This window comes from Fistularia commersonii, chromosome 10 (genome assembly GCF_037954325.1).
Source record: "Fistularia commersonii isolate RoL2024-O1a breed Wild chromosome 10, RoL_Fcom_v1.0, whole genome shotgun sequence".
Lineage (NCBI taxonomy): Eukaryota > Metazoa > Chordata > Actinopteri > Syngnathiformes > Fistulariidae > Fistularia > Fistularia commersonii.
In genome coordinates this window covers 2228740-2255220 of record NC_141293.1, presented here as the reverse complement: position 1 = coordinate 2255220, position 26481 = coordinate 2228740, and the positions used below count along the sequence as shown (strand labels likewise).

The 26481-nt window shown below is 40.0% G+C and overlaps 1 protein-coding gene across 20 annotated transcripts in view; it reads right to left on the bottom strand.

The window, feature by feature from the left end:
* cacna1aa (calcium channel, voltage-dependent, P/Q type, alpha 1A subunit, a) overlaps positions 1-26481 on the bottom strand; it is a 92960-nt gene that overhangs the window by 8084 nt on the left and 58395 nt on the right. For 7 of the 20 annotated variants that reach the window (XM_086153229.1, XM_086153209.1, XM_086153215.1 and 4 more), the window contains 15 exons: positions 25705-25815; positions 24575-24658; positions 20834-20950; positions 20492-20557; positions 19436-19533; positions 19186-19336; positions 18969-19096; positions 16767-16863; positions 10768-10882; positions 9414-9521; positions 6728-6831; positions 4678-4784; positions 4414-4546; positions 2241-2354; positions 249-287 (listed from right to left, as the gene is read on the bottom strand). In XM_086153229.1, coding sequence (XP_086009355.1) covers positions 249-287; positions 2241-2354; positions 4414-4546; positions 4678-4784; positions 6728-6831; positions 9414-9521; positions 10768-10882; positions 16767-16863; positions 18969-19096; positions 19186-19336; positions 19436-19533; positions 20492-20557; positions 20834-20950; positions 24575-24658; positions 25705-25815 — 1572 coding nt within the window. Of the gene's footprint in view, positions 1-248; positions 288-2240; positions 2355-4413; positions 4547-4677; positions 4785-6727; positions 6832-9413; positions 9522-10767; positions 10883-15907; positions 16005-16766; positions 16864-18968; positions 19097-19185; positions 19337-19435; positions 19534-20491; positions 20558-20833; positions 20951-24574; positions 24659-25704; positions 25816-26481 lie in introns of all 20 variants that reach the window. The other 13 variants (XM_086153220.1, XM_086153228.1, XM_086153230.1 and 10 more) reach the window with 12 other exon arrangements.

Genomic DNA, 26481 nt, shown 5'->3' with positions numbered 1-26481 from the left:
CCGAGTTCAGCCCATGTCCAAACCCAGGGTGAGACTTGCATAAGAGAAATAAGCCTGGGATCCACTTTGAAGCTGGGCTGAGTAGGTCATGCCAAGGAGGGTTAACTGAACCTTTTCTTTCCCAAAACATGACAAAGACACAGCTTGGATAAAATGACTCGGAGTTGAATAAGGAGTGCGTCAGGGGTGAGATTGGGTGAAAAAGAGAAAATGAAAAAAAATTTAGACGGGGAAGACAGGGTACATACACTGAGGTTACTGCCACGTTGCTTCCCTTTCCTCCGCTGCTGTATGATCACAGAGAAAACACACACACACACACACACACACAGAGCCACAAATACACAAAAAAGTGTGGACACACATGACGCAAACATACAGGACCAGAAGGAGGGAAGGGAGAAAAGTAAAGAGGATGGAGCAATTCACAGTGGGGGAAGAAGAAAAGAAAAAAAAAAAAAAAAAAAAAAAAAAGATACAGAAGAGTGGAAATAAAAGCAAAGTGTTAGTTGGAGATTCGAACCCAAAAGAGATGGAGTGTCACGGTGACAGAAGACGGAGGAGAGGAGGAAGAGAAGGAGGGACAGGGAGGGAAAGTCCGATTAGACACCGAAGCAGCAGTGAAGGTGGAAGAGAAACACTTACCACAGACATTGGTGGGTTGGTGGCATCAAAAACGGCGTTAAATAGATAAGATCACTGTGCAAAATGCTAAACCAATGACACCATGGTCACGACAGCGGTGATGACATAATACACACTCACACACACACACACACACACACACACGCACGCGCGCGCACAAATGGATAAGCAGATACACAAACACCGAGTAACAATCAGCTAAAACACTGCGTAATAGTTTGATCAAGAACTGGGTGGCTTTCAGGAGTCACACACACACACACACACACACACACACACACACTGGCACACACGCACGCACCTACGAACGCGGTGCGTCGCGTTTTGGTTCATGAGAAAAAGAAAAAAAAAATCCGATGTGTTTAAGTACAACCGCGATCTTTGAAAAAAACCTTTTGCTAGGAAGCAGGAGAGAGAGATACATCCAAAATACAACATTGTTAATAAGTAGCCAAAAAAAAAAAAAAAAAAAAAAGGAAAGAATAAAAAATAATCCGGGGATAAGTGTGTGTTTGGGTGTTTTTTTTGAACATTTGGTTTTGTAGATTTGTCGTGCACGTTTGACAACCAGAGCAGTCACCGTGGTGTGAGACGATATCAGATGGATGGGAGACAATCATGAGCAAGAAATTTGAAAAATAAAAAAATCTATGGTGGTGGTTGGATGAGAAGAAGAGGACGTAACGACACGAAAGGGAGAAAAGAGGTGTGACTTTGCCTTGCTGTGGTCCTTTTTGGACTGGGAATTATTTCTGCAAAACATTTCTCCTGTTTTTTTGCCAGAAATATCGATAGGAATAACCGTGTTTGGTTTATATTGATCACTGGATCTCAACCGGTTTCAGAAGCCACGCAGTAATTTAGTTATTTAATTCTAAAAAAAAAAAAAAAAAAAAAAAAACAAACAGAAAAGTGCAAAACAAAGCCTTCATTTTCTGGCAGTATCAAAAACATGCAAATGATAAGAATAAATAAGATAAGAAAAGAACAACTTTATTTATCCCGAAGGAAATTGTTGTGCCAGAGTTCCAAGCAAAACATAACAATAATAGAAAATAGTAGGAAGGAGGGAGAATAAGGAATAAAATAAAATATAAAGTGTCAAGGTTAAGGCTATCAAATGTTTTAAGGTCTTAAATTCAAATATTTGAAGGGAAGAGGAATTAAAAAGTCTGATAGCCTCAGGTGGGAAAGACAAATAAATACAGCGCAACGCAACAAAATGAGGACAAAGTTAGCAGATATAAAAAAAAAAAAAAAAGAAAAATCAAAAAAGAAGAAGAAGCACTTGTGTTTTTCCAAATAAAAAACGTTTCTCTCCTGACCCACCGGTTGAGAACCACCGCTTTCCATCTCTAATTTCCCTAACCAGCTTTTTCCTCGTGTAAAAAAAAAAAAAAAAAAAAATTCCCATTAAAGTCACCACAGCAATAAACCATGAAGCAACGAGTCAAACCTGTTTGGTGAATTCCAACCGAAAGAGATGCGGGAAAATAAATATATATATTTATATATTAAAAAAAAAAAAAAAAAAAAAAAAATGAGGAGGGGGGGGGGGGGTAGGAAGAGAGTGGAAAGGTGAGAATGCTGCTCACTTGGTTGTCGCCAGGGAGGCGAGGCATGGAAGCGGCCCTGCCGTGGCCTTCCATTGGCGGAAAGTGCTCTGTATCCGAGTAACCATCCTGCCCCATCTCTCTCATCTCTACCGTCTGCAAACAGAGCAGGAGAGCAGGAGATGGTGTGACCGGCTGTCATGAAAGGGAGTCAGGGAACCGGCGGTTGAGATTGTTATCAAAAGATAAAGACGACTTTTGGTGAGCGTGTGTGTGAAAATGGATACTTTTCTTGTTTTGTTTTGTTTTGTTTCAGCTCAGAAGCGTGAGATGGATGGAAAGATAGGAAGTTGTTTTCCAGGATCGTGAACTCCGCTGTGAAATACCCCGCCGTCATCAAATCTGAAAAAAACGTATTTTTATCCGTCTCTATGTGAGAATATTGGCGACTGAGACCGAAAGATTTACAATTTGAATTTCTTCCTTAATGTTAAAACAATTTTTCTGGGATCCAGTGTGGAATCTAAAGCTCAAATTGAAATGAATGAAATGTGTTTTTTGTATGTCGAGAAGAAATTACCGCTCGGTCTGATGTGTGTTTCTTTAAGTTATTTTTGCCTTGTTAATGGTTTATTGTTTGCACCTTTTCCCCGCACCTTGAGAATTGTCAGATTTCGTCACTCTATTTATATTGTTGTTTAGTTCTAATGGTGTATTTTTCACTCACTGTTTCTTGATTTTGCCCATTGTCGTCCCTAATGCTGTTGTTGTTTATTTATTTGTGTTTTTTTTTTTGCTATCTCCTGTCTTCTGCCTTTCTATATATATACTGCTCAAAAAAATAAAGGGAACACTTGAACAACACAATGTAACTCCAAGTCAATCACACTTGTGTGAAATCATAGTGTCCACTCAGGACATTACATCAAAGTTGGATCAGCCTGGAGTTTGTTTTTACACTTTAATTTTGAGTGTGATTCCTAATCCAGACCTCCATGGGTTGATACAATTGATTTCCATTGATCATTTTTGTGTGATTTTGTTGTCAGCACATTCAACTGTGTAAAGAGCAAAATATTTCATAAGAATATTTCATTCATTTAGATCTAGGATATGTTTTTGAAGTGTTCCCTTTATTTTTTTGAGCAGTGTATTTATAATCGGATTTATTTCCTTTGTTTTGGACATTATACCTGTTACGCCGCTGCTGTGAGGAAGGAATTCGTCGAGAGCTGAAATACCCGGTTTCTACCCGCCATCAAAGTGTGTCCTGGGTGTTCTGATCACAAGCGGACCGTCGAATACAGGAGGAAACACCAGGAGACGTTGTGAGGACAAACCGAGGTCGGATAAGGTTCGGCTGCCTTCAGACGCAGGTGGCACGTTGTTTCCAGAAGTACGAACAGAACAATGTCCTGGGTCGCTTTGACGGACGTCACATTTGTCTGACAGGAACCTATTTTACTGGCCTTCTATTAAAAGGGGCGTAAGAAATACGACAAAGATCCTGGGCGTGACTCAGCCGGGCATAAAAATGATGATTGGAGTTTTCGTTTTATCTTGATGCGATCGATATTTTAATGTGGGTCACGGTGATAAATACACACCGCTACATGTGAACAGGCGGGTCAATTGCCTCATATTCTTTGCCAACAGAAACAAATTGAGAGCAGGAAGTGAGATCTGATCTTAAGTATCTCTGAGGTTTAATCCCAAGTGTGAGCACGAAGGAAGCTTTTTAATGCTGTGGAAATTGTCAGCGCCTCCGCGGCGTCTCCGAATAAAGGGCTTGAGCTACTCTGAAGACGCGGGACATGAGAAAATAATGAGGAAAACATTCAAAATATAAAGATGTCAAAGCAACGTCAAGCTAACTGAAGAATCGATAGCAGCGGATGACAATCACGCCAACGGGAAAATGGCAGAATCAGAACAGAGCCCAGGGAGAATATGGAGAGAGTCCAACATGATGCCTGATCCATATTTGCAAGCCTGAATATGTTTTTGAAAAGGTTCAGGAAACATGCGCGTGTGAAAAGCATAAAAAAGGAGGAAATCCATGCTTTTCATTCAAATGTGTCGACCCAGGAGTTGGTTTCTCCACTGATGACATCGAAATAAAAACAAACAATGAATGGAGTGGTACGCATTGTAACTGTGCAGTGTGTGTGTGTGTGTGTGTGTGTGTGTGTGTGTGTGTGTGTGATCTTTCTACCTGAGAGTTGGTCATGCTTCCCAGACCATCCTCTATATGTCCTTCCGGGCTCCAGCTGCCCACCCTCTGGGACATTTCCTGTGCCCGAGCTGTCACCCATGAATGGCTCTCTGGGACCCCCTTCTCAACCGGCCTGTCACACACACACACACACACACACACACACACACACACACACACACACACACACACATTGCCCTTACCTAGAGTCATGTATTTGTCAGAGAAGCAGCCCTCGGAGATGATATATAAAGTCCAACTCACAGGCCGGGGACAGTTTCTGGCGGAGGAAGGGCGCTGTTAAGTCCTGGACCGCCATCCTGGGAGGGGGAAGGCGGCTCCACACGCTGAAACAGTAATGGCGTTCGATTCTGTGTGAGATATACGACATTGGCATTGCCAGCTATCAGGTGGATTGGCAGGGAAAAAGGAAAAAGCGGAGCGGAAATGAGGGAAATCGAAAAACGGGAGAGTTCGGGCTGAAGCGAAGCAGGGGAGAGGCGAAAAAGAGGGAATCGAAAGGAGATGCATCTTATTTAAAATCTGAAAGCATGATGGGAGACGTCGATAAAACCATGCCGCGTTTGACATTGAGTTGTTTTTCATGGAGTTAAAAAAAAAAAACAACAAGCTGATATTATTAGTCTTCATCCATTTTACAGAATATCTGTGAATATCAGAAATATATGAAAACTGGTAAAACGGGTAAAACAATTCAGCAGGCGAAGGTGGGAAGAGAAGATGGTTAGTAATAAAGCACTGAAGTAGAAAGTGAAAACATTGTTATTGTTTGTGTTCCCAAAAAAAATCTAAAAACTGATAGACAGAAAAATAAACTTGAAACGAGAAAACAGAGATCTCTTACAATTTTCATCCGTTCGACCGTTTCCTACAAGTATCACACATTCCACCGTGGCAACTTTCAGAAACCATGTGAAAATGTCGCAATGAGGCGACACAACATAATGTCCCGAGTCTATAAACAACTTATATAATCATTTAATCCACTCTAAGGTAAACATAAATTCATTAGTACGTTACTGTATGGATAGGTCAGTAGACTCACAAACAGAAATTGAAGAAGAAGGTGAGTTGAGTTGCAATAAAAACTCTGAGAACTCAGAAATAAAAACAAATTCTGCAGTCATTCCTTTTTCAGTGGCCATATGAATATGTGCTTGTAGATTTTTACATTATCTTGACAATAATCATGAGGTGTAACCTAATCATTTTTTTTTTTGGAATCCTGCAGATGTCTGTTGCTCTTTTTGGTATTTGTTTCATTATTTCATTTAGTAAAATTTCATTTCAAGTGACATTGATTCTGTCAGTTATTCTTGCAGAATATCTTCTTTTTATAAGAATGTGATCAGGTTTGGTTAGAATTATTGTCTTTCTCTTTCCATTTTTTTCTTGTGTTTTCATTATCTATTCAATTTTGTTTTGTTTACCACTAGTTTTTTAGGTTTATTTAGTAGAAATTAACACTGGATGTCATAAAACAGAAGCAGAAACATAGAAAGGGGCTACATCCTGACAGTAATAGCTCTGAGAATTAAGATTTTGCATTTGGATATAAGTTATGTTGATACATCTAGCATGGTATGAACACATTATTTACATTCATCATTCCCTTGCAATATAGTCTTTGTAATAAACTTTATACTTTATACTAATTTTGCTTGTGATTTAATGACGGTTTTGTTATCGTGAGAAGAAAAACTGCCATTTTTACTCCAGCAGATGGCAGCACTGTCCACTCTGAGAGAAGGAGTAGTTGGAAAAAGACTGTTTGAATAGAAAAATGATTTTAAAATAAACAGATATGTATAAAATAGATAAATGACCGCAAAACCTTGCAACTGGACGAAGACTGATGAGGTTTATTTTCAGATATATTATTATTAGTATTAGTATGATATTACTGTTTCCTCTTCAACCCAGTAATAATAATGATAATAATAATGACAATTACTATTTTTAGTGTTTATTCATTGCCAATACTGCTAATCCTGCACACCGGGTTATGGGGGACTGTATCATCCGCAGGTGGTCAATTTCCAGTAAAAAAAAAGGTACATATATTAACAAATGTGTTATGGATATGAAGAAAAAAATGTTCGAAGATCAGTTTATCATCGACAAATGAACAAAACTGGTTATCTGGTTGCTCTTTAAGCAGGCTGCGTCACCATCAGCGGCTGGAAATTACCTGAAAATTAATGTAAAAAACGAATAGAAAAAAAAAAAAATGGAGATTGTTAAAAATTAGCAAGTATTTGACAGAGTGTTTCTCTCACACGGACATCAGTACCTGCTCGTCCCGTAGCGCCTGCGAGCGTTTGATCTTGCTCTGGCGGTAATACTCCATGATCATCATGGCGGCGTAGATTTTCCCCACTGTCAGGTCTGTCGCTGCTGAGAAAATGACAAGTTACCCTGCAAGATTAGACCCTTCGGTATGGACCCTGAGCGCGGGGAATGGGAGAAAGTGGGTGACACATGCACACAAACAGACACAAACACAGAGGCATCACGTCTAAGACGCACAAGAACACTAAGCAAATGGTCTTTTCACAGACAGCTTGTTTTTCTTTAACAGTACCTTATTTTACCCACAACAATGCTAGTAAGGGAATCTCATTGTAAGTCATGTAAAATCTAAATAAACCGCAATGAAAATATACTTAAAACGATGCTCTTTTGAATATCTCTTTCTTTCTTCACTCATCGCAAATCTCACGAAACGCTGAAAATTTAAGCCGCGCGTCTAGATTTCGGGTGTCGTCGGTGTTTCCAAGCACGGTCGGCCAGTTTGCACGATTGGCCCTGGAGTGAAAAGACGTCTATAGAAGGATGATCTATAGTGAAGCACCCTCTGATTTCAGGTCGAGATCGGGGGACGAGTGAGGTTATCTGCAGCTGGCGGTCTCCGCTGTGTGTGTGTGTGTGTGTGTGTGTGTGTGTGTGTCGCCCCCTGACCTTGTATTGTGACATGCCAGGTGTGTGTGTCGCCCCCTGACCTTGTGTTGTGACATGCAAGCTGAAAGAAGTCAAGTCTCGGTAAATATAGTCTCTGAAGCAGCTTTCCTGCAGATCATAACGCTCTATCTATAAAGAAAGCCATATTTTTGTTTTTTTTTTCCCCTTAATTTACATTTGTCTGTCGCTGTAGGGTGATTGTTTTATTTCATGTGTTTAGTATTTTGTTTTATGTTTAATAGGGTTATTCATCACGTGGTACAGGGAGGAGACCCTTGTGTGTTACTATCTAAAGCACTTTGTGCAGTTTTGACTCCAGAACAGGGGTTTCAAACTCATTTTGCTCTTTTGTTTTTTGGTAATTTTATATCAATGGGGCCGGACCAGTAAAATAATTGCGTGTTTACCTAGAAGGAACACTAAGTCCAATTTTTTGTTTTTGTGTAAAGGAGAACGGGTAAATGATAAAACACTTTATATGTAATGAACTGTTCCTTTAAAAAAAAAAACCATGACAAACAACCTGAGATTCATTAAGGAAAGTAAATGCAATTTCAACAAGACTATGCTTCAGTTCTCCGGACATTTTGTTGTATTTTTCGCCATGGCGAGTCTCATAGTGGCACCGAAACTTGTTGTATCCACATCAAGCCTGCAGGTTTCTTATTAATCTCAACCAACAAATAAGAAGTGGTCCATTTTCCTCAAAAAATGTCCACTTTTCTCTTTTTTGACAGTGACATTTTGCTGACGAGCGTTTTGGGTCCAACAGAAAAGCAGGTATATTTCTAACAATCAGTAAAAATGCTATTTACAGACCCGGAAGTCGCATTGCTGCCATCCGCTGTAAAACGCTGACTAAAACATTTCGTCCCGATCAGACAATATAGGAACTGCTTTTTATTTTTAAAAAAGTAGTTCATGATTTTTATGTATTTTTTCAGATTGTAGATTTATTTCACGTCGGGCAGGTTCTGGCCCGCAGGCCGTACGTTTAACACCCCTGCTTCCAGGCAACTGGTATGCATTTGAAGCAAAACACTGATAAACAAACAAAACAATCTTCTTCGAGGAACTTTAAGTTCTAGCGAAGCAGATATTTGGTTGCCAGGCTAACATTCATATTTGGAGGAAGGGACAAAGGACTTAAAATGACTGAAAAGTTTTATTTTCCTTTTGGTGTTTTTGTTGTTATATGTAATAAACAGTACACTAGTATAGTATTATCTCATGCTTCAATTATGCCTCTGCCACCCTCTGTGTGTTGTGTTAGTGTAAGTGTGTGTTTGTGTGTGTCCATGAAGATGTTAGGGTACTGATGAACAACTGTACTATTTAAATAGAAAAATATTTAGTCACTAACTGCATCAGTGATGGTTAATGAGGCTATTAAAGGACTCCAGCTACACAGGTTATCACACATAATCAAAAAAAAGCATCTGCAAATCGCACTTGTCCCATGTTTTCTACGAGTTACACACTCTGAATTATTTTTTCAGTGATTCCGTTAAATTTCCATCTAAAATGTGCTACGAGGGGGGGAAAAAAAAAAAAAGCAAATCTTAGCAAGGGTTGGAATCTTGTGGCAGGACTTTTGGGTCAGCTTTATTAATGACACCGAGGGGCAGATAGTTTTCCTTTGTGGGTCTAATAGTGATTAAAAACTGGGAGGAATAATTCAACAGAAAACCTCACTTGTTTTTTTTTTGTTTTGTTTTGTTTTTTGTTTTCTTTGGTTCATCTGTCTCAAGGTTAAGCTGAGTAATGAGTAGAAGTGTATCTTTCATCGGTGTTAGTCAAGCCGGTCTATATTGTGTCTGAGGTAAGTCGAGTCAGGTGGTGTGTTTTGAGTCCCCCACCTCCGCCGCCTGTATCAGAGGGTGCAGCGGTGAGAGAGGCTGGCTGACAGAAGCGGTCCTCAGGTGGCATGAACAGAAACAACGTTGGAGTTCTGGGCGTTGCAGGGCAGCAGCCTCCGGGCCACGTCGCTGCCCCCGTTCCCACACTCTGCAACTTACACTTATGCGGCGTCACCAGCAAATCCAGGTTCTTCTGCGAGAGGTTCGGCCAGATCGCCATCATTTCTTTCCTGAGCTCCGCGTCCATCTGGTGCTTATCAATACCACCTAGGGAGAGCAAACACACATCCGCATGTACCCCGAGATTCGTAGGCGCAAATGCATGCGTTCGAGCCAACGTGGACACAGTTTGGACGCATGGATGCACAAGGAATTGCACATTCACAGCAATAAATAGCACAGGAGAAGACAAACAAGCATGTGAACAACAAAAAAGGGTTTTTAATTAAGCAGCTAAAGGCAGGGAATACTATACGACATTCAACTATGAATCCTATTGGAAACTATTACACCTTCAATTAAGTTTTTATCCTGAAATGACAAACCATTTTTCTGCAACTTGCATCGACAACTAGCTTTATTGTCTGTATTTGATTTCTTTTTGACTGTACACATGCGTGTCTGTGAACGCTGGAAAGAGTGTTTACAGTTCACTGATAGTTTTGGGCTCTTATCTGGAAAAACAAAATCAGAAGTAAATATCCAGAAAAAAAAAAAAATGCAATGGAGGCTAATGAGAGTGAAATAATACAGGCTATTAATTTCTGCAGTATCTTAAGAGACCTCACAGCTCGGTCCTTTCCTTTAGCTGCAACATTAAAAATACATGTTGATGCGGTAAAGTGCTGAACGGTCAGGTTATTAATGATGTGTAACTCAAAGTGACAGAATAACCAGAATAACCTGCTTATGCAGCATTTACATCCAAGGTCTCTCTGATTTGATGCCTATAACCGGCTAACAACATCGAGCATGAAGTTATAGCCTTATCTTGTATCTGTATTTTCAGTTTCCAACACTTCCGGAATAATGATAAGGAAGCATGAAAGTTTGGATTCTGACACACACACACACACACACAAACACACAAAAGGATTATAAAAAAAAACAAAAACAAAGTAAAAGTACACAAACAGCAGGACAATGTTTACTTAAATGAGAGGAAGTGTCTTTTTATAGCCTCTCCAAGCAAGGAAAATCTGTTTATGTTATAATATGCACAATTCTTGCATTATCTTTGATATGCAACTCATTTTTATAAGTTTGTAAACACTTTCGGATGTCACGGATTCACAACAATTTTTCCTTGTTCACAGGCGGCTTTTAAAACTCACACCTAAACTAGAAAGAGAAAAATGCCAACATATAGAGCACTCAAACCGGAGGACGAGAAGCATCATAGAAAACAATGCAATGGGGGATAAAAGATAAAAGATAAAAGATTTAAAAAAAATAAAACAGATAGGAAAGCGTGGGGAAATTTGGAGTCAAGGATGTAAGAATGATTGCAAACCTTCCGTACCCTTGGCAATCTTGATGTCCAGTGCTGTGCGAATTAAAGCCATCAGGGTGGAGTTGAAGTGAACCGTGTTGTCGTCGGCCACCGGCAAATCCATTCGCAGCAGTCTCTGTGGGAGAGTCCACCAGTGGAAACGGTGAGGAAAAACAGGGTGGGCAGAAATGTTAAGTGGAACCTCCAGTTCATGTGGGGCAAGGGTGTTTTTTTTTTTTTTTTTTTTTTTTTTTTTTGGACTTGGGAGGGGGTTGGGAGTGGGGGTGAAAGGTGGGGGGGTCGGGGTAAGGAGGGGGTTAGAAGGAGCTGTGAATACTAACTTTGGCTGTAACTCTGTTTTGTATGCCTTTCAGAAATGCCTCAAACCGAATCGCATGTTTATTGACAACCTCCCCGCAAATTCATTTATTTCATTGTCATCTATTACGTTTTTACCGGTTGAATAAAATGGCAAAAGAGGAAGACAGACAACGGAGCAGCCGTTATTATCCATAGCTCCCTCTCGGGGTTGGAGGTTCAAACCACAGAGACCAGTTCATAAACCGATAAACCAAAAACAACCGAGGGACTTGGTCAAGGAGGGAGGCGGGTAACTTTGGTTTTTGTTTATTGGTTTGTTCTCTCACAGGTCTTGTTGGTTTATCTAGTATCAGACAACATAGAGGACACACACCAACTCACAGATGGCAGTGAAGTTTGTGTGTGTTTGGTGACAGAAGACGGTGACACACCCAAACATGCAGCATATCATGCCCCCCACTCACATAGCAAGTAATGCCTATCCTCAAAGCCATACATCGATCTTAATTTTATTTTACTTATTTTTTTAATATCTCGGCTCCCCCGAGCCCACCGGGACATCCCACCCTCATGCTGCATGCGATGCACACGCAATATGCCTCACAGGACAAGCAGCTGCGCAGCCGTACACAGAAAGCATAATCTGTTTGGCGACGTTACGATGATTTCGTAAGTTGTATTAATATGTCTGCGCTGAAGTGAATAAGAATATTCGGAGACAATGGCGCCGCATTACGATGATATAACATGTCTCTATCACCGGAAATCTGGAATGTGTCAAACGTGGGCAGAGACTTAGGGGGTAAATAGGTGAGAGAGAGCAGCATTGTGTGGAAACATGGGTAAAAATAAATGAGACGGCCGTTACGGACACGCTTATTAGGTGTAAGAACTGAATCCAAGGTTACAGGGAAAATAAAATCAGAAGGGAAAGAGATGGCGAAGGAAAAAACGGTTCATCATTAGCAGGAGCATGGAAATAGAGTCAGTGACAAAAAGTAGGGAAAAAGGATGGAAAGGACAAAAGAAAAAAAAAAAAAAAAAAAAGGACCATCACCAGTGAGCTGTCCTGCCTTTAGGCCCCGCCGGCTCTCTTCAGTTGTGAGAAGGTCACAAAGAAGCGCTAAAAAGGTCATTGTTCTGTGGACTGGTGGGAAGGGGGAAAGGTGAGGGCTAGGATTTCTTTTATTGGAAAGAAGTTGGGGGGATTTCGAACAGGTGGTATAAATGCAGAGATGTTTTTTTTTTTTTGAGGCCTTCTGATATCACTGCGAACGGCGAAGCGCTTTCTGTGTGTTTCAACTCTTAAATGGCGAGGTGGTGGCTGATCTGCAGCACACCGAGGGGAAACACCCAGTCCTAAATATGAGCCCGACTACCCTGAGGGAGTTCAGGCTGGATATCGTGAGACTGTTTTTGTTTCAAGAAGTGCAACTGTTGTTTCCCTTCGTTGTTCCACCTGCAGACGCCTGAGTAGTGAATTGTTCTCCTGGCGTGAACCTCCTTGGTGATTTATTCCGTCCGTTGATTTTAGCAGCGGCCGACCTTTCCCTTTTTCCTGATAATTATAGCTTTTCCAGACTATTCTTATAAACAAATGTGTTAAATACCAATTACATCTGGTTTTACGTTGCTTCTCCGTGTCGGTGCGAAACTGCTGATCTGAGATGGAGGTATCATACTTGTGTTCCCCCAAATTTTGGTTGAACAAGACTATGTTTATAGGTTTAACTGTTTCATGTATTGATTTGCATTTTTGCCTCTCTGTAACGGGAAAAGCGGTGAGTTTGTAATCTTGTCAAATCGTCAATATCCGGGTATTTGGAAAGTAACTGCTTTCAAATCTTGGCCGTTGAGCTATTCATTCCTTTGTTTTTTTGTAATTTGGGTAGTTTTTGGACTGATTTCTGTGTAAACACTGCACCATCTGTGTATCATGGCCTCTCAAGAGCTCCAACCCCCACATTGGGATCCTTCAGGGCAGTTTATGTTAAGCTTTGCCAAAATCATGAATGGAGAGGATGAAGGCATGTTGAGCTGGTGGGCTGGGGATTCAAATTTTAGTTCAAGGGAGGAGGGTTTTTTTTTAGGGGAAAAAGAAATATTGGGAAAAAAAAAAAAAATGAGGATAAAATATGGTAAAAGAAAGTAGATTAAAAACAAGATAGAGGAATTTGAAGCGGAAAAAACTTGGGTTAAATAGTTCAATAATAGATTAGTAGAATTTTATTAGCAATCGTGGCTGGGTTTACAAGCATCCTAACACAAAGATAGTCACTGGTATAAAAGCCCAGGAATAAATTCTACACAAATATTTCATTTTGAATTTAAATCCACGGACTAAACGTTTCACAGTGTTTTGGGGGTTAAAACCTTTTTCATTGACTGATTTAAAGAAAAAATATTGAGATGCGACTTATGTTGTCTACCTTGACGTAAAAGCCTTTTAAAAGAAATAAAACTTTTTTTTGGGGAAAAAAAAACATGAACTCCGAATAACACAATTGACACTATCAGATCGGATAACAGTGTGAACAAAACGCAACAAGGCTGAACTTTTTTTTTTAAATGCGTTCATCAAAGAATGAAAGATGTCGGAATGCACTGAGGACTGGTAGAAATATGTAGAAATGCGAGAAAACGCCAATCTGATCGGTCGTAATATCATAAAACCGCATGTAAACCCATGTTGAGTCCCACCCATATGGACATTAGCGCATTAAAACCGAACTATTTAGCCCAAGTCTGTTGGAAAAGGGGAGTCGTATTAAGCGATGTTTAGCGATGGAATGATCTCCTGTGTCTGCAGGCTGCTCGGCCCGCCGCCCCTGAGGCTCACAGTGATCTGACATTCACATGGCACGATAGTACGACTGTGCGGTAGCATGAGGACTAATTTGCTCTCATCCTTCTCTGCGGTTTGACTGTAATAACAGTTGTGTCTGTGCCGGTTCCATGGAAGACAGTGCATGGAGATGTTGGCCATGCAGAAGGCAGGTGAGGAAGTGTTAACATGTGCGAAAGGGGGTTATGCAGAGATGAGGGGGGGCTGGAAACAGAATAGAACTGCATTGACGACAAAAAACCAAAGGACCAAGAGGAGATTGGACTTGCAGATAGAAAAAGGCTGCTTGGGGGCTTTGAGCTGCTACATGAAGGGTGACAGAAAAAAGAACAGCTTCTGTATGGCGACCAAAGGCTCTCAGAGGAAAACACGTCACTGACACGAGACCTTCTGCTCTCTCTACCATGACAAATAACACACACTGTCTATATGAATGTTGATATGGCTTGTTTCTTTCTACGTCTCTCTGCGCGAGTGTGAGGTGCGAGTGTATGTCTGTGCGTGTCCGTCCCATCCACAGGATGGAACGAGTCGGAGGACAGAAGTCTGGCGGACCTTCCGAGCCCTGCAACACATGCAGGCTGCTTTGTGCGAGAGCGTTTGTGTTTGGGAGAGTGTTTTCTCTGCTTTGGATATTGAATTAAGTGAAAAATATTCAAATCAATGCTTCTAGGGCCAGACCAATGTACTGGCTTTCCCGCATCATCGGCAGAAATAGAACAGAAGGGGCCTTTCTCGCTATAGTTTGATTCGGTGCATATAGTCGCTTGTATGGGGGTAGTTTGTTTTAATTGGCTAAATGATGAATTAGTCGTTTTTTTTCCTTTTTCAAAAGACAGGAAAAAAAAGGACCGAGCTGGGTGACTGACTTGGAAATCATTTTATGAGCAGCAGTTTGCCCAGCAGAGGGAGCTCATACTCAGCACTGAAGGAGTACGAGTGTGTACGACGAGAGCGAAGCCCGTTTCCTATATATGTCCCTGAATTTCTACATTCTAATTTCCTCCATTTTCTTCCGTGGACTGAGCTCCCATCGTGTGTATCAGTAATTTCAATCGACCGCTTACTGACTATTCCATCACGACCGATCGGCATTCGATTCCCTCCGTCACGTTGTGTTTGGGCATTATTTACCGCGTCGCTACAAAGACCGCGGAAAATTAGACTTCACGTCGAAGTGGTGCAAAAGTAAGGACGAGGTGAAACTAATCTGTGAAGCGAGCGAGGAGAGCCGACGTTCTTGCGTCGGATTTAATTTCTACATCTTTTAGATGACTGTCGAGGTCACGTCACTATTATTACCTGGTTGAGCCTTTTGGCCGGTGGACGGAAGAGATTTATCCTCGTTGCTCTGTGTTACGCTGTTACGTAACACACTCGCTAGGATCTCCTTTCCTGACTTTGCGTTGTCGCTATCCGTGCTGTTTTTTCCGTTTCCTAAAACATATTTTGTTCATTCCAGATCAAAAATTCTCTATATTAGCCGCCGTATTGGAAATCGTTCATTTTGTCCTCTTTCATTTAATTCATCCCCGGGCTCAAAAGCTCTGCATCGGTCGGGCCCCAATTGCTTAGATACACACTTTCTGGTATGACTCCATGTGCAGAATATGATAGAGCGGAGCAGAAAGTGCTTGGGGGGGGGGGGGTGTTGGAGTTAGCGAGCGTGTGTGTTGGTTGAACATGGTGCAAACCAGCCGAGAAGGTCCCTCTTTCTCGTCCCCTCCTGTGGATCCGTTTCCCTGACTGTACCCGCTGTTCTAAAATGATCTCGCTACCTCCGTCCACAAATCCAACACCACCACACAACGGCACAACACCGACCAGCTTGCCCCCACTTCCCATGGAAAAATAAAGAAATAGAACAGAACCAAACAAACAGCACCACTATAGATTACATCATATTGAGCGCTTGAGTCACTAGCCACTCCCTTCTGAAACAAACCCCCTCCATCACCCAGAGAAGACGTGGGTTGATGCAGGGTCCTTTCTGACCTTGTAGGCCACCCGTGCTGGACACCTCTTCCCAAGGCCTAGTGGAGGACACATGTGCCTCAGCATGTCATACATTTCCCTGCAACTGATCCTGCCACTGCATCATCAGCCAGTGCCACCACCCGATTAACAGAAAAAAAAAAAGAGGGAGGGATAGAGATCGAGAGGGGACAGAGAGCAGGATAGACAGAGCAGAGTTTGAGAGGGAAGGAGGGAATCATAGGGAGACAAAAGGAGACCAAAACAAAACAACAGAAAGACAAGGTTATTGGGCTGGTTCCAAGAGAATCCGTAGGCGTTTTGACATTTGATGTCAAAAAAAAAATAAAAAAAATAAACGCACAAAAAACAAACAAAAACAAAACATCGGGAATAAACAACATTGGGGAGGGAGACAAGAAAAGCAATTTTGAGAAGTAGGTGATCTCTTTTAGCATTAAAAGACAATTCCGCTCCTGCTCGGATGAGGGAGACAGGGGAGGAAGGGGAAGGGGTGTCAATGCAGTTTCTGTCTTTCCCCCCAACCCCCAAGAACCAAGAACAATGCAACACTACAGTGGGCAACCGCAGCTTGCTATCGTTATGGCCACAGCAAGCAAAACAAAAGAATATTCATAAGAAAACTATTGATTTTACGATGTGAGAAAAATCTTCTTTTTTGTTATCATATCACATGCTTCTCGGGGTGTCTGCATTGTCCTGCACATTCTCTCAGCATTTCAGAATGCATGTCAATAATGGTGGAAAAGAAGTCATAAAATAGAAATGATAAAATAAATAAAAAGCGGCATTCACTCCATTCCTGGATGCTGTGGCTAGCAAGTGTGATTGAAAGGTTTTGTTCGAATGGAATTCAAACCTTGCAGGCCACCCTATGGGGGCATTTCTTGCCTAAGCCAAGAGGCGGGTCGATAACTCGTAATAAACTGTACATGTCCTTATAATGAATGCGCCCGCTGCAAGAAGAATACAGGGGAGTTAAGAAGTGGTTACACACAGGAAAACACACAAACACGCACACACACACACATATGTATATATACAAATACAAAAGGAAGAGCACAAGATTTACACAGTATCTGAAAATATTTTACAATATGGCAACTGTAAAAAATACTGTGCTAAATTTAAACACACATATACGAGAGTAAACACAACACTTTGCTGCATGCCATTTTACACTTTTCCTGTCCTTTCCTTTCCTCTGTTCTCCTCTCCTATCCTCCATGAACGAAAGACTATCTAATGATACTGAACACCACTGCATATTTAAAATGGATCGTTCCAAATTTATACGCACATGTCAAAACGAAATAAAATACTATTATGTTGCATTATTGCACTTAAAAAAATCCCCGGAAATGTTTTTGCCCTTTCCTTTGTGTCCCCCCGGTCAAACCACTAACTGATTGTGTGAACATTGTAATTAAAGAATTGCTTACTGAGTAGAAAAGCATGTGGTTGGTAAAGAGCTGCTGCATGGCTGCCTCTGGTATGTAAATAAACTCCCTCTTAAATATATGTTGTCTATTTTCCGGCCCTTGATTTTTTTTTTTTTTTTTTTTTTTTACAAATTCCAGCATGTACATCTCTGACATTTCTGAAAACTGGTCCTGATCCCATCCCATCCCATCAAATCCTATCCTATCCTTTCCTATCCTACCCTATCCCATCCTTTCCTATCCTACCCTATCCTATCCTATCCCATCCTATTTTATCCTATCCTTTCCTATCCTATCCTTTCCTATCCCATCCTATCTTATCCTATCCTATCCTGTCCTATCCTTTCCTATCCTATCCTGTCCTATCCTTTCTTATCCTGTCCTTTCCTATCCTACCCTATCCTATCCTTTCCTATCCTTTCCTATCCAATCCAATCCTATCCTATCCAATCCAATCCTATCCTATCCTATCCTTTCCTATCCCATCCTATCTTATCCTATCCTATCCTTTACTATCCTATCCTGTCCTATCCTATACTTTCCTATCCTGTCCTATCCTATCCTATCCTTTCCTATCCTATCCTATCCTATCCTTTCCTTTCCTATCCTGTCCTATCCTATCCTTTCCTATCCTATCCTATCCTTTCTTTTCCTATCCTGTCCTATCCTATCCTATCCTTTCCTATCCTACCCTACCCTATCCTTTCCTATCCTATCCTTTCCTATCCTTTCCTATCCTCCTTCTGTGTTCCGTTTACAGGGCAGCATGAGGGTGACAAACAGCCACTGGAATACAGATACAGTGAAACTTTGCATGTCTACAGTAGACGTTTGGAATAAGGAGTCAGGCGAGGTTTGTTGTGAGCGTAGACGTTGCAACGTTAAGTTTTTGTGCGTATTCCGATTCCAGAGGAGGGTAGAGGTTTGTGGGCTTACTGGGGACGGTTTACATAAAAAGGGTGGCAGGGGCAGGAGCAGGAGGAGGTAGGGGTTGTACCGTACAAGCGAGATAACCAGTTGAGGTTATGCTCAGGTCCATCACAACCCTCTTGCAGCTTGATAGAAAACCCTGTTGTAATAACTTCTTGACCCTTATGCTTTTGTTTATCGTCTAGCTTTCCCCGTGACGTTTTTTGCAATACTTTTTTCTCTGGTGTTTAACAAAAATAAAAGCCAGACGCTGGGATTGTTGAGCCATTTCTGCTTTCGTTTCTTGAGCCTGTGTGAACAAGCATGTTAAAACAAGCAGGAGATACAAACAATAAAACATCACATGTGTCATTCAGTAAGGTTTCATTTGAATGCCTTGTTAGAAGTCAATAATATTTCTATTTGATTTTAATAATGTCATCTGGCGTCTAATGTCAGAGACAAGGAACACTTTTACTTTGACAGTTGATTTTTGCTCATAAAAGTAAACTAGTACCCCTCCCCTGGAGGTATATCTCCAGTTTAACCATGTATCTACAATGTCCAAACCACAGGTTTATAGAGGATCCGAGTCTAGTGACAAGATGTTGGACTCCAAAAGATATTTATTTATTATCAATTTATTTTCCCAATGTTTGCATAAGGCATCGCCGATTTCCATGTGTATGAGCATGCAAATCGCCACTCACCATGCGGCAGGATCATACTCGGCCCATATCCTGACATACTCATCCAGGTGATGAGGTCCAAGTATGGACGAATCTCTTGTCAGGTACTCAAAGTTGTCCATGATGACAGCAACGAACAGATTCAGCATCTACGCGCAACAGGGTAAACGCGCGGGTAACTGGAGAGGATCGACCACTTGAACGGACTCATTTTATTAAAATCAAGCGGCTGACTCACCAAGAACGAACAGAAAAAGATGAAGGAGACAAAGTAGAGGTAGGCAACCTGGCTGCCGCACTCTGGCTCTGTGTTCCCGGACAGGGGGTCGCAATCCTTCCCCCCCAGACACGACAGCATGATCTCGTGCCACGCCTCTCCCGTGGCACTCCTGCAAATGTTTATGGACATGTCAATGAGCGAAGAAAAACCTGCGTGCCAGGTAGAAGAGATGTACATATGAATAATGTAAACACAGAGCGACACACACCGGAAGAGAAGCATCAGAGCCTGTATGAAGGTCCTGAAGTTGTTGTGTTGGTTGATTGCACTTTCTCCATCTTCTTCGATAGCAATGTTTCCAAACAACTGGGGGGGGAAAAACACCTCTGTTAACACTGGAAATCAAAATTATGGCGGTTTTGCCGGGCGTCAGTCATAGAAACTCATAGATATTTTGACATTCAAGGTAAACAAGAGTTTGTAAAAAGCTGCAAAACTGCTCTCGAGGAGGATATTTGAAACACAGTGGGACAACTCAAGTGTCTAGATGGGATTTCTAGGACGTGAATTCCTGAGGCGATTGACATCGAATAATAAGATGTCTAATAATAAGAGTCTCTTACTGGTTTTGGGGTTTGTGAAAATCTGAGGTCACTTCCTTGCCAATGTTATTTATCCAAATATTGATTTCACAGCAGTTGCGTGGCAATTTCTTATTGATTGCAGAACATTTCTTTCCAATTGCAATCTCCAAGATATGATCTTTAACATGCTCAAAGTGTTCTTTTAAAGGTTATGTATTGCTGATATTTAAGGATTTTTTTTTTTTTTTGCTGAATTTCAGGTTATTTTCTCAAAACAATTGAGATGGTGTTTTGGAAATTTCTTGATGACACGACATGTTTTTTTTTTTTTGTCAACTTAGACGTACATAAACGAATGTCTCGAGTGTATGATTTGGATTTGATTTTATAATAATGAAAAGGTCTTTTTGTTTGTTTTGTCTGTTTTTAGACATGTACCATTCCTACTTTGGAGCCCCATCCCTTGGCGCATGATAAAGAAAGAATCATGCAGGATCTGCCCACATACAGCTGATGGCCTATTTGTTTCTTTTCCACCACAAAAACTGTGTGGCTCACCGCTGCCCATTACGAAAGCTTTATTCAACTCCCCATTCACACCATTCTCATCATCCTCATTCGCCTTATACACACCATCCACTCGCTCATTATCATTATCCTGTAAAAAAAAAAAAAAAAAAAACTTAATGTATCCCAAAAGCACTGTAGGATGTTTTTTTGCATATGAGGCTCTCACCCACCTGCATTCCAATGATGGCATAGATGAAGAACAGCATGGCAATAAGGAGGCAGACATAAGGCAGAGCCTGAGGATAGACAAAACCATCATCTGGTGTTAATAAATGTGTTGCGGATATATATATATATATATATATATATATATATATATATATATATATATATATATATATATATATGTATATATGTATTATAATTTATTTAAAACACTATTTCCCCAGACTGTGAAAAAACCCTTCACTAAAAGCCCTTGAAAAACATCTTATGACCTATTAATTTATGGTTTTTACAAGCATCTAAACACGGAGTGCATGCTATGCTACGCTATGAAGCTGGGTACGAACCTTGAAGGACTGAACGAAGGTCCAGAGCAAGATGCGGATGGTCTCTCCTTGCCTCAGCAGCTTGATGAGTCGAGCGGCCCTGAACAGCCTCAGGAAACTCAGGTTGATGAAATTATTCTACAGCGGAGCCGCAACATAACCAGACAGAGAAGGGGTACAGAAGGAATTACATTTGGAAGCAGTGTGGAGGAAAGGCAAAGGAACACATGAGACAGATGAAGGGTTAGGCAAAGGGAAAGAGTGAGTAGTTGAAGACCAGATTAACGACAAAGAAATAAAATGAGGGGGATAACAGTCCAAAATCAGGGAAGATTCCAACTCAAGTGAAAGAAACTGGAGCCAAACAAGTCAAAAGCAAACCAAACTAAAAACATCAAGGCTCCAACAAGCTTTTCATAAACCAACCAATACAACACAAAAAAGGGGAAAATGAATCATCCAAATCTATCCAGGTTCATCCAAATTGGGTTACATAAGTAAATGTGGTAGGAGTGTGAGCAGTTCAAGTGCAGGGACGTCAGTAATTCTTTTGGAAAGACAACCAAATGCACTAATTCTCTCAAGGCAAAAAATATGCAGCATTTTCATAAAATGGAGAAAGAAAACCCGGGGCATGCAACGAGACACGTCTGCAAAAAGAATGGCGGCTCAAACAGGATTGCGTGCCAGTCTCGTCGAAAGAGGATGGTTGAAGGACATCGCGGCTCAATGTCTCAGGTGACCAAATTTCATATATCGAAAGAATATATGTCGAAATTCATAGTGTGTCTGTGACTTTTTTTTTTACTCGGCTCAACACATTATGGTTGTCTCGTATGAATCAGCTCTTAATTTCGGATATAAATAGAAACGTCCTCAACCATTAATACGGTAAGGAAGAATGTAATTTGAATCTTGGAGCGTTAGAAAAGGACTGGCAACGGGCGCATGCAGGTGCAACCAATGACAAAATGTAAAAAATGGATGTGTGTGTGTGTGTGTGTTTTTGTGTGCGTTTGTGTGTATCCATGTGCGTGCATGTATTCTCGCAAGACATGCAATACAGCAAGCGTCACAGTCATTCCGTGAAAACTGTTCAGTTAATGGCCTTGAAGGGGATAATGTGGAAGGATAAAACCACCTATTTTGTAATTGTTTAAACTACAAATTAAGTGTTTGTTAATGAAATAGAAATATGAAATTGAAAAAAAATTCAATTTTCACATGGAAAGAAGTACAATTACAGTACTGTAAAAATTTTCCACCTTATCACAGTGAAAGCTGATGACTGCTATGATAAATAATTGGTTTAAGACAGAAAATAACAAGGGGCTTCGATTACGAGATCCATTTTTGCAGCTGTAACTTGCTCTGTATGTCATCAGATCAGCAATTCAACTGGTTCTCTGGGACTTTAGAGCATGTTTTTCAGTCTGAACGTTTCTACAGGAATGAAGCTTTGCATGTATATTGACACTCTCTCAGTCACTGTTGTACATATGTATATATTCATAAAAACATTATGTGCGTCCAATGAAAATCGATCTCAACTGATAGATTTAAAAGTCCGGTTAATACAGTGAGATCCTTGTAGTGCAAGAGAAGGATTTGTGCTAAAAGAAATAAACAAAAACAAAAACACAATTTGGTACAGTGAGTGATAGAGAAATCAGTAAAGTTAATTCGACAGTGTGTTAGTCGAAGACTCTTGCGTGGTGAGATCAAGTCAAGCATGCATCTCATTTCTCAGGCAAAACATTTGCTGGGATGCATTTAAAACAAATGCAGGAAAATAAGATTTCCAAAAAATTACAAACCATCTACATGTAGATGTTGCAGACATATGGATTTATAGCAGCAAAGTTTTGGATGTTTTTTTTTTTTTTTTTTTTTGGTTGTGTCGAAGAACAACCAGAGAGATTGACCAAGCCAGTTGTCATGGGTGGACACAGAGGATTCATAGTGCATTTTGATTGGATGGAATCACAGGAAGTAGTTGTTGGGTGGGGAGAAGGGGGCGGGTGAAGTAGAGTACGGTAGGTCGTCGTTATGTTTGTTGGACGATTTAAAGAAAGCATGTAAAAAGATAAAAACAAGAAAATAAATCAATAGTCATTACAGAGACAAGTTAGCAGCAGCAGCAGGATTATATCTGATTTTACATCCCATAGACATATCGTTATTTAACATCCTAACAAACTTCAAGTGGAAGAAAAAGCATATTATGCCTATATATGTATATGTAAAATCACTGTTTAGCAGAATCCTGACACAAAAGTAGACAAGTTACAGATTATTTCTGTGTGAATTAAAGTTTCCGTTTGAAATTAATCGATCTTTGATTCTGAATTAGCAACCGTAAATAAGCTAAAGCGCTCCTTTCTTGGAGACATCCATCTACAGGACATTGGTATTTAAGCTCACAACCACCCGTGACCCAGTAGGTTGAGGGTAAAATAGAAACTTTGATACTGATACTTTTATGGCTAAAAGTACTTGACGCTTAGTTTTTTATACTCATTTGAATCCTGCCGATTCCAGGTAGCTGGCAAATTACCTGTAATTTTCGCACAAGGTCAGAACTGCAAAAGTGACTCGGAAGGTGCATTCAGACAGAAGATACTTTTGTCTTATTATTCTGGATTATTAACTGCAAATAACCCATGTATTTGGAGAATTTATTTCCAGGCCAACTGCTCAGAGCCTCCCACTGCCATTGCATGCAACCATGAGAAAATAACATGTGTTCGTCTCTTCTTTTCTGTCTGAAATCACCTTTACTATAGTTTTAAATACAAACACACACACATAGAAAACCAGAAAGGGCACATTATTACATATTCCTTAGTGCAGCAAATTGAATACCCTGAGTATATAAGCTGTTTGTATAGCAACATTTACAGTAGGACTTCAAAGTGACACATATTGGTCATTAATTTCAGAAGAAAACTGCCTGTCATAGCAGCTAATGGGCTAAGACCTAAATAAATGAGGTTGGAGTTTGGCCACCAGTGGTAAGTCTCAACTTCTTGTTGCAAATATGTCTCTTGAATAAAATGAGTGATTGCTTAAGTTGGGGAAGGGATGGGGTTTGCAATCAAGACCTATTACTTATAGTGGTTTGTGCTCGTCGAAAAGGAGTAGATAAAAGTGAAATATGTGGATTTTTACATTCTTTCACAACAAAGATACGTGCTATGAGAATGAACATTTCAAATGACTTGTGCTTTGCTTATTGCTGTATTTATTAGATTGTTGGGCATTCAAAGAAATGAGCAAGAAATGAAAATGAAAAAAAAAAAACAATTGTTAAAATTAATTTAAATTGAATTTTGTGAGTTTTATATTAAATATTGCATTGATAAACATATTTTGAATGATTAATCCATGTGATTCTTTTTAGGGAAAATAGTGGTTTTTACTATATATGGTATTTCCAATGCCGTTACTATTGAACTATTATAACATATATAATAAGCATTATTTGTGGACACTGAATTACTACAGGGGATCATTAATCGGTGACTCAGTTAGCTTCCAGGAGGGTGGCGTCTTCCCACTCCATCAACAGGGACGTCAAACTTTCAAGGGATTTTCATGAATGAGTGGACAGCGGGAGGCTGAATGGTGACCTCCAACATGTTTTTCTGTAAAACTACGTGTTTTGTCCTCTGTAGGTTTGTGTGACAGCTGCGTGAATCCATGTTCACCAGCGTAAGTAAATCTCCTGTGTGTACAAAACACCCACATCCTGTCACTTACCCCAAGTTCGGTGACCAGAATGTCAGTGATACTGCCCAAAACTGTGACACAGTCAAAAATATTCCAGGCATCTTTAAAGTAATTCTGTGAACAGAAGAGGAGGGAGACATTAAGAAAAATAAACAAATTAATTGATGAATTAGGAAATCAGCCCAAAATTATATGGCAGAATGATCTGAAGTTAAAAAGAGGCAGAAAGAAAAGGAATGAAGCAGAAAGCGAAAGCATGAAACACTTAAAAATATTAGTTCTGAAATACTATAAAAATGAAGGGGTATCTGAAGAACAAACCTCCAAATTGAATATTAAGACATGTGAAAAATGTGACGGTTTTCTGAGAGTCACGGAGATTCATTGGAATCTTGAAAGTCACCAAAAAAGTAAGTTCCTTTAAATAAAAAAAAAAGCAAAAAAGGAAAAAAAAAAAAAAAAGCAAGAAATCGCTGCAGATATGACCATGAATGGGTGGGGTAACACAACTGCGCTTAAAAATATTTCCTTTGAACACAATTCCAGATGAAATTTCTTTTTTTTGTCTGGCTGCAGGTTAATGAAGACTAAATACTTCAGACTTTCCGATATCCTGCCAGCGGTCCTATTCTGAGAATAAGGGAGGCGGATATTACGATAAACCACTTTAACATACACTTTTCAGGGGGTGCAGTTTGTCCACTTGTAATGTGTGTGTGTGTGTGTGTTTGATATTGAAATCCCATCAGGCTAAATCTCTACCCACTTTCTAATCTCTTAAAACACCCATCTGTCATTCATTTTTAACATCACGTCTTCTCTAACGTGTGCCTTCATGACGTTTATTCTCGATCCAAGTTTAACTTTCTTTGTATTCATGTGAAAAATAATTAGGATTAAAAAAAATGTGCTAATTGTTGCCTGTTTGGTCTAAAATAGTATGTCTGAATCTTGTGTGCTTGTTGCGATGACGCTCAACCTTACACAGTCACCTTTAATAACCTGTTTGTAACGCTGCTGTGTAATAATATAATAATGACGGCGTCTGACTTTCAGCTGTTTGCAGAAACAACAGTCACACAAAGATACAGTAGACGAGTGTATCCCCCAGATGCGCACCCATGCATACACACACACACACACACAACACACACACTCACCAGCGCTCCAAAGGCAATGATCTTGAGTACACACTCCATGGAGAAGAGGGAGGTAAACACGATGTTCAGGTTAGCTAATACAGCTTCGTAGGTAGCGGAAGCTCCATCATACTATGAACAGATAAAAACACACATAAGGACACATACACACACAAGCACGTATGCACACAAACACACACACAGATATCCAGAAACAACCAGGATTTTAATAATGATACTTATTCGGACACAAATACAGCATCAGGACAAAGAGGACATACCAATAAATTAATATTACGGTAGATGAAGTAGAAATAGGTAGTTGGAGCTCCTTGATACGGAACTATATTGTTATTTAGCTAGATTTTACACTATAATGGCGTTTAGTCAAAGAATTACACACACACACTTAAGAAAACGCTCACAATTCATGACTAATTCTCAAAAAGAAAACAAAAAAAAACAAGGAACAAGATATCACTGGAATCTTTACTAGTTGACTTGAGAAATCAAGAAATTAAACAGTTAATTAATCATACAGAACTCCTGAAAAATCTAAGATTATCTCAACAAATAAAATACCAGAAAATTAAAATATTAAAGTATAGAAATTATACTATTAAAATCATACAGAAATGAACAAACAGCTTGTGAAAAATAATCAAAAAAAAAAACCCCATATCACATTCTCAACAAGTACGAAATTATTTAAAAAAATGACCGAGAAATCGCATTGAAATTATACATTTTGAGGAAGACGTTACCAAGTTATTATATCAAAATTATGTAGAAGCTGCC